We start from the raw sequence: 19,107 nt of genomic DNA on the forward strand, positions 1-19,107 counted from the left end.
TGCCAGTCGGGTTACTGCACCGGAGCTCGGCTGCACCACAGTATAAAGCCACAGTGATCGCTAACTGAGATAAGTGCTTACCAAATCCCACTTCGGAGATGGTGAGAAAATTGCAGTGTCAAAAAAAAAAAAAAAAACGCCCCAAAAAAGTGTGTCCCTGAGAGGCAGGTCATGCTCTAAAAGTACCAGCAGAGACAGAGAGATGGAAAGAGGTTTCTTCTATTGCCAGATGTGGCAAGAAGATGTGAAAAATATTGCAGAGTTGTATGTATTTTCCACTGAAGAGCATTGAAATGAAACTTGGAAAAAGTGATGCATCTGCTGTCAGAGCAGTCGGTGACAAATTATTACAGGAGACAAAGCCCAGATATGACTCCAGGGTTGTTTGATGCCTCAGAAATGAAAGGTAGTCACTTATGTGGTGGAAACTTACTATAATGTTACTTTTAATGATAAATATATGCTGCTCACCTATGCTGTATACATGAAGACACACCCCTTGACCTGACACTTTCTATGTGGTTTATTTTACCAGTACAGTACTGCAGCAGCATTTGGGGGAGCAGGGTGCTCTACTGCTATTCTTAATAACAACAACAAAATGTTTTTCAGAAGGCACTTAATTAAGAGACTAGGACTACCCATACATCCTAGTAATCGTATACAAGTGCGGACCAACAACTTCCAGCACGGTTGTCAGGCAGGCAGAGATTTTCTTGCATGGAGCCTACAGCGCAGATTCCATGAGTTGAAAATACTGAGTGTACATGGCATGTTTGGTATCAGGGCATTAGACTGTGTGTTAACTCTCACAATAAAAATATTGGAGAAAATCGAGTCATCAAGACTATTGTCATCATTGTTAGATGATCACGCCTGGTGAAATGCAACATGCAGATGAAGCTGACAGATCTAATTTAGCTCGTAAATCAGGAATTACAAGATTCTTCTAGCTCCACAAGTCAGAAATAGCCTGGATGTTGCTTAACAGTGATTTTTTAAATTGCTTTTTTTCAGAAAAATCTCTCCTTTTCCCCTGCTTCACTATGTTGTTTTGCATATGTTATTTATAGACACTCTTTACTTAACTATTGTCAATGCCAACGTCAGTTTAGAGAGCATATGAAAAATCATTCCATCAAAAATAAGCCTGATCACACAGAGCCTACAGTCACACACAGATGTGTGAGCTTCTGCGCTGAGACTAAAGTGGAGATTAATCCTCCAGTGTAGAATCTGAGGAGTGCCAACAGCCGTCAACAATTTTAAATGCATGAATATACATATGTATGCATGAATATACAAATATATGTATCCTTTTGCCGAACAGTAGCAGAATTTGGGATGTCACAGACCTGATAGCTGTTTGGGGAAGGTTTGGGTGACATAAAGTCAGTTATTGACTCAATGTATTTCTTTACTCATTAAAAGTACCTCACAGAGAAGGCACAATTGGAAGGTTTTGGTTGTTGCCAGACAATTTAATGTTAGGAATAAGAAGCTGTTTTTAATAGGGGTAGTGCCTGAGCCCCTCAGGAAGCAGCGACCTCCTTTGGAAGATGCACGTGGATAGCTCGCCAGTTTCTGGGATCAGTGCAGGTGTGATACTCCACAGCTCATGATGTACAGCGTGGACTGGACGGTCCCCTCTGGTTTTGAATCTGTGAATGTGTTTAGTACCTGATTCTTTGGGGCTGGTTTCTGCTTGGGAATTTTAACACCTCCTCCCAGGAATTTCAGCCAGGACGTTCAGCAGGTAACATCTAGGCTGCAGTTCCCCCGCGATGTACCATAACAACAGGGGTTTCTGGGCAGCCAAGCCATGAAGTCTCGTTTTTGTGAGGATCCCACTGGTGCTGAGGAAGAGCCTGGGAAAGGCCCTGGAAGGAACCAGCCCCAGAATTTAATACAGTCTGTGGGTGCTTTAGGCACACCGTCTTCTTGTGGTGGACACAAACTCAGCAGGGATGCAGTCCTACAGGGCTTCACACAGTTAAAGTGCGAGTTCTTAAAACTGTCAATGCCACATGGAACTGTTGTCCCAGGGCTCGGTGCGGGCACAACCCAGAGAGCCAGCAGAAAAACAAGGGCTGATGTTTGCGTGGTTGCCCCCAGAATCCCCACGGCGTTTTCAGCCATTTTGGAAGCAGAAGAAAACTATACTCTTCAGGAGCAGAACCTTTGCCTGGTTTTCTGTTGCGCTGAGCAGCAGGCAGCGGGTGTCCTGCCTGGGTAATAAACGCAACCCACGGATGTGGCACAATCTGGATTTTTTCCAACTTCCACCTGTCACGAGGGCAGGCAGCACCTGCCGCCTCTGCAGTTAGCATATTTGTTTGGGGTAAATGGAGCCTTTGTTTATCAGTGTGACATAGTCACCAGATGGAGCTGCACCCTACAGCATCACAGGAATTTGGTTATAGGTGTTTTAAAAAAATACATATTTTATTTGACACCTCTGATACTAGTATTTATTGGTCATCTGGCAATAGCAGCTTCCCTTTAGAAACATAGCCTGACTTTAAGAACCTGGACTCCCACTTGTCATCAAATCCCACTTGTCATCTGGTGGGAAATGCATAAATTATCATATCTGTGGCTCCAGGACTCCATGTCTGAACTTGGAGAAGATGGAGAAGAAAATGGGATGGAACTCAGCCTCCCGCACTGCTGTCACGAGCTCCTCCTGCTCAAAGGGAATATCTCTCACGAGCCAAAGAGATGTCCCGTGACACAGTATTTATTTTAGCAAATGAGCATATGGAGTGCGTGGGCAGTTAATGAAATGTGGGAGCGTTCCTACCGCAAGGAAGGTCGTGCGTATGGAAATATTTATTCCTGCCCAAGGGCGATGGCGACGCTAGTCCCTGGAGCCTGAATGCAGAGCTGTCCTTTGGTCATATTGCAAAGCAGCATGGGGTAAAAAAAATGGCTTTACTAGATTCCTTGTTCAAAAAAACCCGAGTAGTTAATTTCTCTCCTCGATTTCTCAATCACGGGGTTCTGACCAAGAGCTGGAGGCGCCCTGTACCCGCTCCTCCCGGTCGGCAGGGGGCGCTGCGCCAGTTCCCGGGCGGGAGGGGGTGGGAGCGCGGTTATTGCGCATGCACGAGCTGCCAGCCCCCTGCGGTAGTTCGGGGCTGCGGCGCACGCGCGGCTTGCACCCTGCGCATGCGCACAGCCCGCCGGCCGCTGGCTGAGGCGGCGAGGGGAGGCGGCGGTGGTCCTGCGGGCAGCCATGAGCGGGTTCGGGGCTGCGGCGCCGCTTTCGGCCTCCTCGGCTACGGCGGGGACCCGGAACGGCAGCAGCGACAGCCTGGAGAAGATCGACATGTCCCTCGGTGAGGAGCGCAGCCGGGGCCCGCCGCTGTAGGGGGAGAGGGTGGGGGGGCGCGGACTGAACCAAGCGCTGGGGCCCGGGGGGGTGGGGCGGAACGAACCAACGGGCTTTGCCGGGCACCGGCGCGGGCGGAACCAAGGGGGGGCAGGACCCTACCACAGCGAGAGCGCAGCGGGGGGCGGAAGGCGAGGTGGCTTCGGGGGGCCTGTGGGCCCGTCGTGGCGGGGACCGGAGGCGAGGCCCGGCTGTATCCGTGGGAGCAGCGGGGCTCCCAGGGCTCTGGGCCCCGGGGTTCGCTGTCCCTAGCTAGGGAGGAGCCGGGCTCAGCGGTGTAGGTCCCCTTTGTTCTATCTGGGTGACCGGACCAGGCCGAAGACTGGGGCGCTGGTGCGTTTGGCACCAGTCAGGCCCGCGGTGCCCGGGCCCTTTGCCGGGTGGCCCTGGGGGAGAGTCGCGGGGCTCGTAATTGCAGAGGCCGGGTTGTTAGGTTGCTGCTCAGCCGGCCTTGCTTTTTTTTTTCTTTCTAGGTGTGGAAGTTGGTAATGGCAAGTCTCTGTTGTAACTCCTCTGCAGTACTTTACCAGTCAGAGCAGCGTGATGCTGTGTCTAACACGTAGTTTCCTGTGACAATCTACCCTTTCTCCCCTGTTCTCCCATTGGTTGTGTGTGTCAGGAAGTTGCACAGTCTCATTACAGATCTGCAGAGCTGTGTTTCTCAAGTATATCTGATGTCTGCGCTATATATATTTCAGAGAGGTATCTCAGAGTAGTTCTGTTCTGGTGCTTTTTGCTGAGTTCCCTTAACAGCTGGGGACACGTTTGGTGTGTTCCTGGAGTGCATCTCCCAGTTTAGTTTTATAAAAAAAAAAAAAAAAAAAATGGTTTTGTACACTCGAAGATTGCTCCGTGATGCTACCAGAGCATGGTAGGTAGGTATTATCAGGAGACTTGCTTCAAAAAGTGAAAACACAATGTGAACTAGAATGTTACTGGTAGACTCACCTTTCTGGACCACCTTAAAATAAGAGGATTTTTCCTTCTGTAAGTGATCCAGTGGAGTTCTTTGTTTTGGCAGTGGAGAAAACTTGTGAAATGATGGTTTAGAGTTTTCTGAATATGGAGTATTATTCATATAAATCTATAAATCTATTTTTAGTTATAGTATAGCACACTGAATCTTTGTTTCCAAGGCTACCAAGATTAATAGAGTTATTGTTTCTGAGTGGCTAGTTCTATTTTCATATATTTTAATGTTTGTTACTCATCCAAATTAACCTTTCACTTAGCGACTACTATATGTTCTAGATGTTGACTAATAGCAAATTGCAAAGGACTGTAGTGGTGTCATGTTGATGTTTTGTTTAAGAAGCTGTTGTGAGTGGGCGTGTGCCTTAGCCTGTTTAGCTGCAAGGGTAATTTGCACAACAGTGTCATCCACACCTACTGTCCCTAAGTTAAAGTTGTGTGGTCTGGTGTCAACAAAGATAAGGTGCAGTCCCACATCTGTCATGATATCAAAAAAATTGACACAACGTTGATCTAGGAAATCTTAAGATCTGGATCTTAATGTTTTAAACATAATTTTGTTGCTTGTGTGTTATGTGTAACTCCTCTGAAGCTAAGCTTCCAGTTTGATAATGTTCCCACGTTGTTCTGCTGTTCTAGCTGTAGGTTTGAGCTCTGGTCTCAGGCAAGATAGGAGAATGCTTCAGTGTCTCAGCTGACAAATGCCTAAAGTTCCAGATCTCCTCAATTTCCCCAAGTAAGAGAATAGCTGCACTTAAGGTTCTTTAAAAACTTGTAACCTTATGTGCAGCAACAGCTGACTTGCAAAAAATGGGATTTAAGATGGAGCAGAGGAACTGTGAAGCAAGGATCCATGCTCTCTGAAGGTGGTGGTCTTGTATTGCAGGTACATAAAAATGGAAGCAGCCATTGTGTGGAATTACGTATTCTGCTCTAACATTTTTGGAAGTTTTAGCTTTTGTTGAACATACATTTTATTAGTGGTGCTAAGTTCAAATAATGCACCTGGTTGATTGCTGCTGTTGTCTGTGGTCATTTCTACTATTTTGGACCTCTATATCATTTTGAAGTGGCTTTGGTTTCCTTTTTGTATAAAAAGGATAGTTTGGGAATCCTTGCTCCAGGTATGATCCCTTTGATAAAGAAGATTCTATAGGAATCAAACCCTGAGTGACCCGTATCAGTATTGCTTACCTGATAGATTTTTTTTTTTTTTTCCTGAGTATTCAAACATTTTTGCAGCAAAGTAAGGTGATTTCCTCATAGCTTTACTTCAGCAGAATACAAAGCATTGGATAACAATGTTGTGATTTTTTTTAATTTCTTTTTTTTTTGTTACACTGTTCTCTGTTCTTTCCCATCCCTCCCCAACTCAAAAAATGATGTCCAAGTGTTTGTGATAGCTCTCTGTTGAAACATAACATTTTTATCAGTTGTGCTCTCCTGATTTAAGTGTAATAAACATAATTTAACATTTTCCTTTATGGTGTTTTTGTAAACAAGCTAACAGTCAAATAAAAGCATGCTATATCTGGTGCTTTACTCTTATCTGCTGAGCCAGCTACCAGATCAGTGAAGGAAATCAAAGTGGTGTGTCATGATTTGCACTTGACGGAGCTACTGTTCACTTTTCAGCAGTTTATTATCTTACACATATTCTTAAAGTGATTAATAATTTGTTCAACATTGTTTCACCAGAAAATAGAGAAGATACTTACTTTGGATTGCAGATACCTGGGGAGGGAAGTCTTGCTTGCTTTTTTCCCATCACCTCAACCTCCATGAATACATGAATATAACTGATAGGCTGAGTTCTTTCTGTGTGATTTTTCTTAAATAATTTAGGATGAAAGAACTAAGGCTTGAATTGCCATTTTGTCTGGAATCTGCAAAGTCTGGTAGTGGTGGGGTTACCTTCTCTTTAATGGTATACAAAAACTAATGTAGTCATTCAGTTTAAAATTTCACGCTGGGCAGAATCTTTCAAGTCTCTTGGATGTTCTGGATGTATGCAAGTGCTGCTCTTTTGCTAGGGCATTATATTATAAATGAAGTACTGTAAGACTAACAGGGACCGGATATTTTATAGAGAGATTTCTGGAACCTTAGCTTGTATGTGCTGGCTTTGCAAGATTAACTGCTCTGTTTCCCATGACACCAACTTGCTAGGGTTCTTTTCTTCAGAACTGGAATATGTCTGTAATGTGTTAAATCTTTCTTTTTTATTTTCTGCTTACAGATGAGATAATTAAACTGAACAAGAAAGAAGAGAGAAAACAGTATTCCCCAAAAATAAAAAGAGGGCTGCAGCAGAATCGAACTCGACAGTTTAGGACACCTGGCTCCAAGTGGGGAATCCAACAGCAGAAAGGTGTGTGAGTCGAACGTAACGGGCACTGCACAATATTTATTTTTTTTGCTGCTGAAATCTAACCTAATGAAAATGTATGGATTGGAATGGTCAATTCAGGTGTCTTTTAAATAGTGTCAGATGCAGTTTTCTTTATAATTCAGTTCTTTGTGATCCATTTATGTTTGATTTTGTTTCTAGTTCAGTGTGAGAAAATCATTGATGTGTTGGGGAGCTTAGGTGCTTGTTGGAGTCTAGTTTACCCAAGGAAGGATTGGCTTGCTTTCTGATTTTTTTTTTTATTATTTTAATTTTGGAAATTGTGTTTTATCCCTTCTCAGAGATGGATAGAAAGAGCGCTTATGCCAAAGCCTGTATATTAAGAAATGTGGAGGCCTTGCCAGAGCTCAAAGCTTTGTGCAAAAGAGCCAGCATATTTATATTTGCTAGGGAGAATTCTCCTAGCAGGCCTCCCCAAAATAGCTGTTATTGCAGGCCGTAATGCTACTGCTGGGATTTATAAATGGATAATGCAGAGTGTCTGAGTTGGCTCGTCTTGTTAAGACCTTGGGATGCAAAGGAAGCACCATGTCAGCCTTTATAAGCCAATGTTTTTCAGTGGAATGCAAAAGTGGGGAAAAAAATCGTACAGGCAGGGAGTGAAGAGAGGAAAAGTGCACTCAGCTTTACTGAGTAACTGTCAGGGTTTGTTGTTTTTTTTGATAAATAGGAGTCATATTGTAAAATGATTCCCAGGTTTTAGTCCAGTGCATGGCCAGCATCTGCTTGAAGTATAAATTGGTTTTGCTTATGTTTAATTTTAGAAAAGTACCTTTTTAGCACTGGATTATCAAAATATGGAAAAATACCATCTAATCAGAAAGCTTACCACCTCAGCCTAAGCTAATGCAGTGTTTAAGTTAATACATGCAATTTCTTGTTTAGCAGCATTCATTTAAAACAAATACACATCTGTCTGTTGTATTCATGGTGATCCGCATTTTATCTTTGTCATTGCTTAATATTTGTTGTAGCAGCAGCTCATAGCATCTTAGACACAAATGTCTTTGGGGATCAGTGGGATGTCACGTTGCTCAGGGCTCAGAGGAGTTTTGCTTTTTATACAGGCCAACATAGCAGTGTTACTTAAGTTGTGCGTCTTCAGTAAATAGTGACAGTGCAGGGAAATATTTTACATCAGTCAACCCCAAGTATAAGAATGTTTGTGTAGGTGAAAGAGCAAGTGAATTTAAATTGTAGATTGTCAAACATGTAGGCTTCCATTTGTGACTGCAGTTGTCAATTGCAATTGTTTATGATCCAAAGGGCATAAAAGAAGCAAGTATTAGAACTCAGAGTTTTAGCAGGAAATATAAAACTCTAAATACAACTGTCTTGGCAGTTAATTTTCTTTCTTGGAACCTTCTCTCCTTGCCTGCCCTTGTTCTAGGAAAAAGCAAACATTGTTTTTGCAAAATTGACAGATTCATGACATTGAAATGTTGTAAATAGCTTTAACTGCTCCTTCTTACACAACTCCGTACGTTTTCTCCCATTGAAAGCAAACCTCTTCTATATTGTTTTTTGAGCAGAAGTTATCATTAAATAGTTCTTCTGACCATTCTAGTTATTAGTAGCTTATGACCAATGGATTTGTTGCTGCTTCGTTGCCCTTGAAGTTATTCTGATAAGTAGCAAATCCTCTGTTATTTGTGGACAGCTACAGAAACCACAAATGATCAACAGCATTCAATTTGTTGCAGTTTTAGAAGAGGCTGCCAAACTCTCTGGCAAGAAGCAAGGAACTTGAGCTGGGACTCTTTTGAGCTTTTGAGGGGAGAAACAGAGAGAAGAACATTGTTCATTTAAATAAAAGTTGTCCTTGGTGATACACAGAATGCAGCTGCACAAAACCCTGGGCAGCGAACTTTGAGGTTGTTATTTATTTGAGCAGACGTTGGTCCAGAGAGCTCCTGAGGTCCCTTTCAGCCTAAGTAACCCTGTTTCTCAGCTTTTCTATTTGAAAAGAATAGCATTTGCTAACTATCCACAAAATGTGGGTACATAGCAGTTTCTCCATGGCAAATTTATCTAAGCTGTGTTCTGATGGATGGCTTACCTCATGTGATGGCTCCTGTCTCATGAAGAAGCACAGATTTATTATCAATGGATCAGATGCTATGATCAAATGCTATGGATCAGTTACATCGAGGCTGGATGTGTCTGTTGCTGTAGAGCTGACTCCTTAGTCTTAAATTTATCTTGCAGTCTGAGGTTCTAAAGAGGACGATACTTGGGGATAAAACTGGAGCATGATCTGTATTCATAGCATGAGGCTAAATGGCTCCAGACAGGGTTAACCAAACCCTTGTAACTGGAGATTTCAGATGTTTATACTACAGACCTCAGACTTACAAGGCTTTTATATTCAAAGTCTGCGTTCAGTTCTCAGTGTCGTCCAGACTGCCATGCAGACTTCTAATTGAAAACACTTTAAATGTGATGTAATTCATATGCTGTTTAATATGGTTTTGTGGGCCAATTGCTATATTCTTTTTTTCTTAGGTCATGTCTTGGGAACCGCTGATCTAAATAAATCATCTTTGAAGTTGCTTTTTTTTCTTTTCTTTGAATTAAACTGGTAATTTAAAGTTTGCTGAATGGGTGGGGAGCTGGGGCTTTTTTGCTGCTGTTGGTTTGCTTTTGTGCTATTCAGCACTTAATGAAGTTACATTTCAGAGTATTTTGGTTGTTTTTTATGCCAGAATGACTCTGTAAGTTGTCCCTGTTTTTTATGACTCTGTAAGTTGTCCCTGTTGACATCTCAAATAACAAATTTTCAACAGAAATTAGTGTAATGATCTAGAGCAAAACTGTGATCTATATGAGAAACTGATTATTCTTGTGCTAAGGCTTGGGCCAGGCTGGCTAAAATAACTGAAAGACCGAATTGTCTTGAAGTGTAGTGATAGCTTCTGCTCTAAGGCTTGAAGTGTGCAGCCAAATAACTTGTGTTGCCTGCATAGCGTCTTAAACCAGTAAGCTTTTTCTTTCAATACGAATCATTGAACTCTTCATGCTTGTTGCAGGTTATGGTAAAAATCGTTTGGGACGCAGAAAGAAGATAGCAGGGAAGAAGCGTTCTTATGGTGTTATAACTGGCTTGGCAGCCAAGAAAGCAATGGGTTCACGCAAAGGAATTAGTCCTCTGAACAGACAGCCACTTAGCGAGAAGGTAATTAATGCAATTCTAGTGGTTCATGTAAGAACGGATTAAAAACATGAAACAATGTTTTCAGAACAGCTCTACTGAGATATGAAATGGAGACACCTGGTACAACCTTTTGTTAAATTGGGGATGTGTTAGCTGAGTCTTGGTTTATTTTGAGGGGGGTGGTTAATGACTAGGTTTGAAAAGGGTTTTTTTTAGTCACTTCATTGGGTTGCAAGTCATGAAAATTGAAGTACAGAAGTATGTTCTGTGCAAGTATGGAGGCAGTTACTGTATTTTTGCAAGAAAAGCTCACTTACTGCAATTTCTTGTCTTTGCATTGATTTGATACAAATCAGTGACTCCACCAACATGCAGATGTTAAGCATGTGTCTGTTACAAAAATGGAAGATTTTGCAAAATACTTAACTCTTCTGCACTCTTGCAGTGCATTGTTGCCTGCTCCATCTCATTCAGTATTGTAGGACAGGGATTGCTTTTGGATTTGTGAAGAAGAGCAATTTTAAAGAGGTGGCGGACCATGTGTTTTGTCAGTTTAGGGAGATACAGTAATCAAAAAGTAACTGCTAAGCTCTGCATTATTATTTTTTTTTGCCTGGTAATGGGGGGAATATAGAATTCATGAAAGTGTAGAAGATATTTTCAAATTAGACTGTGAAAGGTAGACAAAGCCAAATGTATTCTACGCACAGTTTGTAAATGGAAATTGAAGGAAAAGTGTTTGTGTGTATGCAGTATACATATATACTATATGTATTTATTGTTTTTTAAGAATGCACAGCGGAATTACCCAGTTTTGAAAAAGAAAACAAACTTGCAGAGACAATCTGAAATGCAGAGAAAACAAGCTCCAGCCCTCAGGAGGCCTGCCCCGCTAAACAGAAGGTAAAATAATGACTCTGATTCTGAACTCTTCTTGATAACTTTCCATAGTGAATCTTGTTTGACAGGACTGAGTCCAAGGAAAGGTGGTAGGTATTGCCCATAGTAATATGGTCAAGACTGTCATGTATGAAGTTCTACAAATCTGGAAGCTGAGCATGGGACAAACATGGTCTCAATACAAAGCCAGATATTTATTACTGTGTAAAGCACTTGGGAAGTACCTCTCTTTGTGAGCACCTGGTATTCTGCCTTCATTTAAGTCATAGGCAGCCTATATGGAGGTGGCCAGTGTGGATTTCAGTATCTTTGAAGTGACAGCCATGGTTTACTGAACTTTACAAATAAAATGCCTTTGTGGAAGCTGGTGCCATCTTCAGTTTCATTGAAGCTATTGCATGTTTTATTTGTGCTGGAATTAACATGTCTGTTACAAACTGCATCTTAACTGGTCTCAATGATGAAAATTTCCACTATGTGACTCTACTGTGGAAACTGTAAACAAACTTTCTTTATACATATCAAGACTGCTCCTTTTTTTTTTTTCATCTAATCAGCAATGTTTAATGTGCTGGAGGATACTGAGCAAAGTAAAAAGCAGAATTAATAATCGTACTGTCCTGTGATATAGGAGTGCTAGGCTTCTATGTAACAGAAGTGATTTCTCCATTTACGTGTAATGTTTTTTGTTCCTAATACATGAGAAGCTTATTGCAACTGAAATGTTCATCCTCAAAGAGGCAACATTACAGATGGCCTTAGGGATGTATTGGGTGCTTTCCTGACTTCCATAGTGGTCTCTCTAAGATGTTATCTGTGGAGCCTTTGATAACTGTATTTTAATAAATACTACAGGAATAACATGCCGTCCACTTTTGCCAGAATTGGAAATAAACTAAATCAGCAGAAAGACACTCGTCAAGCAACTTTCCTGTTTAGAAGGGGCCTGAAGGTAATAAAAAATTACTCAAAACAACAACAAAACTGTGCCACAGGTTCTAAGCTAACCTATAACACTGATATTAATGAATCAACTTCAAATATCAGATCTGAGTAGAAATTTCAGGTGGACTGGGAAATAGACATGGGTTCTTCTAGGGAAATATACATGTCCTCTTCAATTACTGTAACCCATTGAGTCTTGCTTCCTGTTCCAGTGTAGCTGGGCTGTTCGGGGGGGCATGGAACTTGTCACAGAGTTTGAGGGTAGTTGCAAGCTATTAATTTTTCCTTTTTAGAAGTAAATGTTAAAAAACACTGTGCAGCTTTCAAAAGTTGCCTTCAGGTGAAGATAGAGCAGAAACATGTTTTAGAAACTGATTATGGTGTTGGCTTGGGTTGTGTGGGGGGGGTTAGTTATTTTGGGGTTATTTATTTTAGTTAATTTATTATTTTAGTTACGTAAGGATTTTTAGTTATTTTGAGTAAGATTAAGAGAATAGAGAGTGCGCAGCGAGTGATAGTGGTGTTTCCATTTATGCCCTCATTCTACATCTGCCATTGTTGTCACTGTAGGTAGCTTCTGTCTTCCGTACACATGGATTGCAGAATTACAGACAGAATCAGGAGCAAAAAAAAAAAACAAAACCAAAGTCCTTTAAAACAGCAGTGGGACTTAGTAGCATATTGGATATTATGTATGCTAACATTGATCAGATTAGGAACTAGCCAAGTTTTTCTTGCTGGCCTGATACCGTTTTGTGTAGCTTGGTAAAGGATATGGTTGCTGACATAGTCCTCAAAAATGTTTCCATCTCTTTATTGTTGCTAACTTTGTTTAAATCATTTTGTGTTCTTAAAGTAGTTTCTTTCCAATGTCTTACAAAGGTAATAAGATAGTTGTCTTTGAAGTCCCCCTGGAAGTACAGCCCTGTTTGTGCAGAGTGTACAAACAGCTTTAAACTTCTGGTTTTGAACTGCTGTATTTCCAGCTGCTGCAATGGGAATTGAAACAGTATTCAAATCCAGTGTCTGTATTGATGTGTTTTCAGGTGCAGGCCCAAGTGCAGTCAACAGATGATCTTGATAATCAGACAGTAAAGAGAACTCGTCAGTAAGTATTTAATTTGGAGAACTTCAGTTTGGTGCCTCGTATGATTCTCGCTTTGTTTCTAGCTTCCTGGCTATGGTAATTGAATGGTTTTGGTTTTTTCCCTGTAGGCATATCAACTGAGTGACAGTGATCCTCCTCCTGTCCTCAGTTATTTCCTAAATTAACTTCTAATTTAACCAGGAGGAGTTCGTTTGCGTAAGACACTTGCAGGAATGAGGGGGAAGGCGGTAGCTTTAGAGGATCAGACTAATCTCTGCCACTCACGAATACTGCATAGACCGGAAGAAAAATGCAAATGTCAGTGTTCTCCTGAGCTCTTGATGTAATTTCAATTTTACTTAATACACGTATAAGCCTATGAAGCAGTTTGGAAATAAGCAAGGCAGGACACAAGGTGGACACTCAGCTCTCCGCCCATGTATTCTTCCTGTATCATTCTGTGCCTGTCAGGCTCTTCACAACTTGTTTGTTGTTAACACTGCAGGCTGCGTAAGCAGCGTATGCCATGTAAGCAGCGTATGCCGCAGACCTGCATTCTGTCACTTCTTTGATTTGCTTTAAGGACCATTTTGTCTCCATTTATGGCAAGGAAACTGAATATTTTAAACATTTCAATCAGTGCTGTAGTTCTGGTACACCTTGCCAGCATGTGATCTAGCACTCACCTGAATAGGTTTTGATAATGTAAAAGGTACAAGAATTAATAGCCAAACTTCTTGTAGATTGATTGACTGCATGCGGTCTTCATACTGCCCTGTAGTCTGTACATTCTTTACTATCCAGTGTTTTGGACATTCTTTTAAAGATACCCTGACTGAAATTTCTACAACGGTTTTGTAAGTGATTTCTGTGTTTTCAAACTAGATGGCGAACTTCCACCACAAGTGGAGGGATTCTGACTGTGTCCATTGACAACCCAGGAGCCATCATAACCCCAATGTGAGTTTTCAAAAAAGTTCTGAAATGTTCTAGTAGACTTTCACCTTGTTTACCTCTTCCAAATTAGACCGTATTGCAGCTCATTTCCTCCTCAATCTAATGAAAGTGAATGAGCATCTAGTTGATGCGTGATGGTAATAGTTCCTCCCTGATTTTTAAAGATACTGCTAGAGTTGTGCTTAAAGAAAGCATTGCTATATTTGCGTTGGGGAAGTTGATGGTACTGTTGTTTCATGAGGTGTTTTATTTTAAAAATCTCTCGAGTAGCTTTTTTCATTAGTAGCATTTTATCTGTAAGGAAGACTGTACCAATTTTTATTTTTTTCTAGACTGTGCCAGTATTTTTTTTGTATTTATGGGAACAATTAACTGCAAATTATGCGTTTGTCAGTAGGATTGAGAGATAAAAGATAAGATCTCTTCCTGTTGGGACACTTGCTGTCTGATAACAAAAGAAATGCTACCCTTTTATAGTTCTGCCTGACGTTTACCTTCTCAAATTTGTGCCCTCCAGCTATTCAACCAGCCTGATCAAATGTCTCAATGAAAATTTCATATCTCTATCAGCATTAAGGCTTTATTGCATAAAACATATATTCACTTTGTCATTTGTAACATTCTTCTTTCACAGTTCACAGAAATTACGATTAACTCGTACTCCTGTGCCACCATTTCTGATGAAGAGGGACCAATCTGAAGAGAAGAAGATTCCCAAAGGGGTTCCATTGCAGTTTGATATTAATAGTGTTGGAAAACAGGTAAATGCAGTTTCTTTCCTTAACTGTGGAAGTAGTTTCAAGTCAGATAAAAGCTTGTGAATCATGCACTTTGCTCCTAGGCTTACTAGTGACAGAAAGAGGGAACTGGTGGCTACTTCCAGTTCTTCCACTAACTTGCTGTGTAACTTCAAGCAAGTAACTAAACTCATTGTTCCTGTTCCTCTAGTTACGTCTTGCATGCCCGCATGCTTTAAATGGGACTTAAATTGTTTAATATTTCTAAAAGCTTTCTGGTGTTCCTGCTGTACTTGAATCAGCAAGTGTGCGTAATTCAGGGATGAACGGCTTTCAGTTGTGTAACCTGTGTGGAACCCTGACAGCTGAATTTATAAGGCAACTTTTGCTGTGCATCTAGGGAAAAAAAATAAATGTAACGATGTAAAGGCTTGAAAGTGAGCAGTTTTTCAAAAGTTTCATGAAGACAGGCAATTTGGTGCAGGAATTTTAGTGCTGTCGGTGAAAGAATTCTTACAGGGTGACAGAGTTAGGTTCTGTTCTTGTAATCAGCTCCTTACTGCCAGCTGTAGAAAACTACCTGGGGTCAGGGCATCGATCTGGATTTTTTCCTTCCATGAATAAGCAGTATGTCAAAAATAGTCTACTACTATATTGTAAAATTAATTGGAACTTTTGGACTAGACTCCAGTCTACTGCCTCAGCTGCATGAGCTGGGAAGCAGCTTGCATTAACACTGTTAAATGCTGCACTTGTTGAAGTTGCATAGAATCTGTGTTGGGAAATGAGTGTAGTGAAAGTTCCCTTTATCAGTCTGTCTGTCCTCAGTTTAACTTACGATATTTTGAGTTGATTTTCAGTCTTGACATCGTGTACCATGTATTTTTAATGATTTCCGAGAAATGCTAGCTCTTGATATATAGTGTAATCTGTTTTTTGAATGGTGTGGGAAATGATGAAATCAAATTAAACCTTTTTTTTTTTTAATCTAAGCGAGGCAATTATGAAGTGATGATGCAGAATGAGGAAAAATTATTCTTGTCTCCATTACTTTGATTAAATGAACCTGGCATCTTTTAAGCTTATGGTTAAATGAATTTCTTTTTCAGACAGGGATGACGTTGAATGAACGTTTTGGAATCCTGAAGGAGCAAAGAACAGCGCTGTCTCAGAACAAAGGAAGCCGTTTTGTAACAGTGGGTTAACTGGACAGGTGGACTTGGGCACTGATCCCACCTACCTAAGAAACTGCGATAAAAGTGGGCAGAAGAATACAGCATACGTCACTGAAATTCTCCAGACTTCTTGCTAAGATGGTGGCAGAGCTATCGATCTTTATTACTTTTACTTTGAATGGTAAAAGGCACCATGCCCTGTGGGGGGGGGGAAGTGGGGAGGCTGATCCACTCAAGTGGCACCATCACCTGGTCGGAAAAGATTCTGTTGCCCAGCTAATGACAAACACCGATTTTGGTTCATCTTGCAACCAGAACACAAACATGAATTTTAAAAGGTTTTGGGGGTTTTTTTGTTTGTTTCTTTAGGAGTGCTCAGTATCTGTTCTCTGACCCCTCTGTTATAGTAAAGATTGTGAGTTTCATTACCAACCCCATTTTAGGGTTTTTTTAGGGACTGCCTATGAACTTTCCTTTGGACTGCAGTTTGGCACAGAGCCTCAGTCCATGAATACTTTGGTAGTGATGTAGCGGCATTTTTCATGGGAGCATTGGTTGTACTTCTTTGTGCTTTTGAAGTTCAGTTTTTTTTTTCCTTTCTTGAAAACTAAATGTTTTGCATCTTCACTTTCACAAATAAAGCTGTTAGCTGAGACCCAAAAATATGTAATTTGGATGGAGACTATTCTACTCTTATCTTTAAAAGTGGTCCAGATTAATACTGGAGGAATACTGCACAGGCAGTATGAGAGTAATTTATATTGCAAATAGCTCAAGTTCATCATCCTCCTGTAAATGGAGTATGTCTGTCTCCTGTTTTTTCTTAAACTTTTGCTTTCTATTTCTTTTTGTAAGTTTTTTCAGAAACGTAATGCAATAACTTCACATTTTTGAATAATTTCATAAGAATAAATACAACAGTTCACAAGGAAGTCAGTGGTACGATAGAGTTCCTTACCCTCTCAGACACAGGATTTGCATCTTGCATACCTTGCCCCAGGGGTTTTTCTCTGCCTCTTACAAATAGCCAGAGGCAAGAGATCTAATGGCACTTGTTTGTACATACCAAAGAGAGGTGAGATGTGAAGCTGATCAGAAGTGGTCAGAAGTCTTGAAACTGGGGAACGTGGCTGGAGGAAAGCCCTCGGTTTGCCGGCACGTGTAAGGCATTAAGCAGGAGCGTGTGGTCACTTGGTTTACGCTTAGCTTTGCGCATCAGAATCTGTGGCATGGTGACAACCGGGGCATCCTCACTCTGAATTTATGTGATCCCTAAAACTGAGGCACTTGTTCAGAATTGCTTCCAGACCAGGAACTGATGGAACTTAACATTGATCTATAGCAATGAGATTTAGGTACAGTCACACTGTTCTATAGCAATGAGGTTTAGGTACAGTCAGGTAAAAAAGCGATTGGCTTGCTGCATCCAGAAATGTTTATGGTGTTTGAATTGGGTTTAATTCCTTTTACTGTTCTTGAAAAATTTACATTTGACTTCTTAAAGAGTTGGTTTCCTTGCATTTTTATCTCAAATTCCAAGTTAACTAGCATTTACCGGGGACTTCAACACTGAAGAGCATTTGACAGTAGTAGGGCTTCTGTTTGTATAGCAGTTTTAAAGTCAGAGTGCATCCTGATGCTATATAGTACTTAAACCCTTATTTTTAATGTTGAAAAATACACCTTAGCAGAAGAAAACTAAATGTAATGGTGTTAAGGGTTTTGGGTTTTTTTAATTACTAGTAGGAATATTTTTTTTGGAAAAAATGTCCCACTGTTAGAATTTGAGTAGATAAAGTGTTGTCAGCCATCCTGTTTCAGTGTATACATTTTCCATGTGCCAGGATGCAACAAAAAAATTCTTTTGCATCAACATAGATGCAAAACATTGATGCAGTGCATCAAAAAATGCTAGTTTGTATTTAATGAGAAGATGCTTTACACTGTACCTTTTGGTATTTTTTGGAGAAGTTATTACATTTGATCTATTCTGAAGCTGTTAATTTTTTTTTTAAATAAAAAGTTACAGGTTTCATACTGTCGTGTTCCTGTTATAACCACCTGGGCATATACTGGTTATGTGAATTTGCTGATAGCCTTCAAGGGGTACTTAATGATTAAATTCTTATTAAACATTCTGAAGAAAGAATATATCAAAAAGCAGCCTAATTTAAAGAGGGCTTGCATTTGTTGCCCAGCGTAACATCCTGAAAATAAGCACTTCTTGGAGTGGCACTGGATAAGCTCACTTGCATTTAGATGTATTTTTTTCAGTAGCATCGTCATAATTGAGTGGCTGGGTGTGATTGTGGTACCAGATCCCTTCATCCGCACGGGCGTGCGTGTTGCTGGGACATGTCTGGCTGTCATCCAGACTTGCTGTTGCAGCATCAGCGCGGAGTCCCTGAAAGACAACGGCCGCTGCTATTAATCGGTGATGCAGGGAAAAAAAAATACGCTGCCCGTCCGTGTATGGGATAAGGCGTGGGGTACAGCGGGGGCCTCGGCACCGGGCTGTCTGCCGTCTGTGTAAGCAGCTGATCTCTGCTGTCCTAGAGTAAGACTGGCATTCATTCGGACATGTCAAAGAGTGCGACCTTCTAAGGACTGATGACATCAAGGGGAAAAAGTTATGATGCCGTTGGTACTTTTGCCACCTGGTTCAGGGGTGTGCCCGGCAGCCAGTGTGGCATCCCACCCTGGGGGGGTCAGCTAGAAGTTTTCTGAATTCCAGAAGGGTATGCGGGCACTGCAGACGTTGTCAAGGGGAGGCGATTACCCCAGGCGAGCGGAAAAGTCGGCCCCGAAAAGAGGATGTTTCGGGTTATTTTGGGTAGCTGCTCCGCGCCCTGCCGGTACCCGCGGGCTGCGCATGCGCACTGCGCGCCCTGTCATGGCTGGCGCACGCGCGCTGCCTGCCGGCCCCCGGGCTTCCCCGCGCCTGCGCGGTGGCGCGCGAAGCTGGAGCGAGCAGCGGCGGGCTGAGGCGGGGGGGAAATGGCGGCCGCGGTGCTGTCGGCGCCGGAGGGCGGCTCTGCCGTGATGCCGTCGGGGAGCGCGTCGGTTTGTTCTCCCCCAGCCGGTCCCTCGGGTCCCGGTTCGTGGAGCCGTTCTTTGGACCGAGCCTTAGAAGAAGCGGCGGCCAGCGGTACCCTCAGTTTGAGCGGCAGGAAGCTCCGTGACTATCCGCGGGCCAGCGCCGCCAACCACGACCTCAGCGACACCACCCAAGCCGGTGAGGGACGGGGCGTTGAGGGGATGGGGGGGCGAGACAACGGAGAAGGGGGATAGGGCTGAGGGCAGCCGGTGTGGCGGGGCCTCGCGGGTCCCCCTCAGGGAGGGCTTAGCTGGGGGCTGGTTGTGTGTGTCCCCCCCC

General features: G+C 42.1%; 2 protein-coding genes across 28 annotated transcripts in view; both read left to right on the forward strand.

The window, feature by feature from the left end:
• Nucleotides 1-3,142: 3,142 nt before the first annotated feature.
• FYTTD1 (forty-two-three domain containing 1) lies at nt 3,143-17,766 on the forward strand. Of its 2 annotated transcripts, none has more exons than XM_074591703.1 (9): nt 3,143-3,341; nt 6,606-6,737; nt 9,806-9,951; nt 10,721-10,833; nt 11,686-11,782; nt 12,822-12,883; nt 13,748-13,822; nt 14,454-14,580; nt 15,666-17,766. In XM_074591703.1, the coding sequence occupies exons 1-9, from the start codon at nt 3,239-3,241 to the stop codon at nt 15,759-15,761; spliced, it is 951 nt and encodes a 316-aa protein (XP_074447804.1). In that variant the 5' UTR covers nt 3,143-3,238; the 3' UTR covers nt 15,762-17,766. The 2 variants fall into 2 exon arrangements, with proteins under 2 accessions (XP_074447804.1, XP_074447805.1); XM_074591704.1 differs by having other exon boundaries at nt 11,713-11,782.
• Nucleotides 17,767-18,672: 906 nt separating this feature from the next.
• The window catches only part of LRCH3 (leucine rich repeats and calponin homology domain containing 3), a 70,249-nt gene continuing 69,814 nt past the window's right edge, over nt 18,673-19,107 (forward strand). For 18 of the 26 annotated variants that reach the window (XR_012587785.1, XM_074593350.1, XM_074593356.1 and 15 more), the window contains exon 1: nt 18,675-18,966. Coding sequence is in view for 25 of the 26 variants with exons in the window: in XM_074593350.1 (XP_074449451.1) it covers nt 18,729-18,966 (238 nt within the window). In the remaining variant the exon portion in view is untranslated. Of the gene's footprint in view, nt 18,967-19,107 lie in introns of all 26 variants that reach the window. The other 8 variants (XM_074593366.1, XM_074593368.1, XM_074593370.1 and 5 more) reach the window with 3 other exon arrangements.

This window comes from Larus michahellis, chromosome 6 (assembly GCF_964199755.1).
Source record: "Larus michahellis chromosome 6, bLarMic1.1, whole genome shotgun sequence".
Taxonomy (NCBI): Eukaryota; Metazoa; Chordata; class Aves; order Charadriiformes; family Laridae; genus Larus; species Larus michahellis.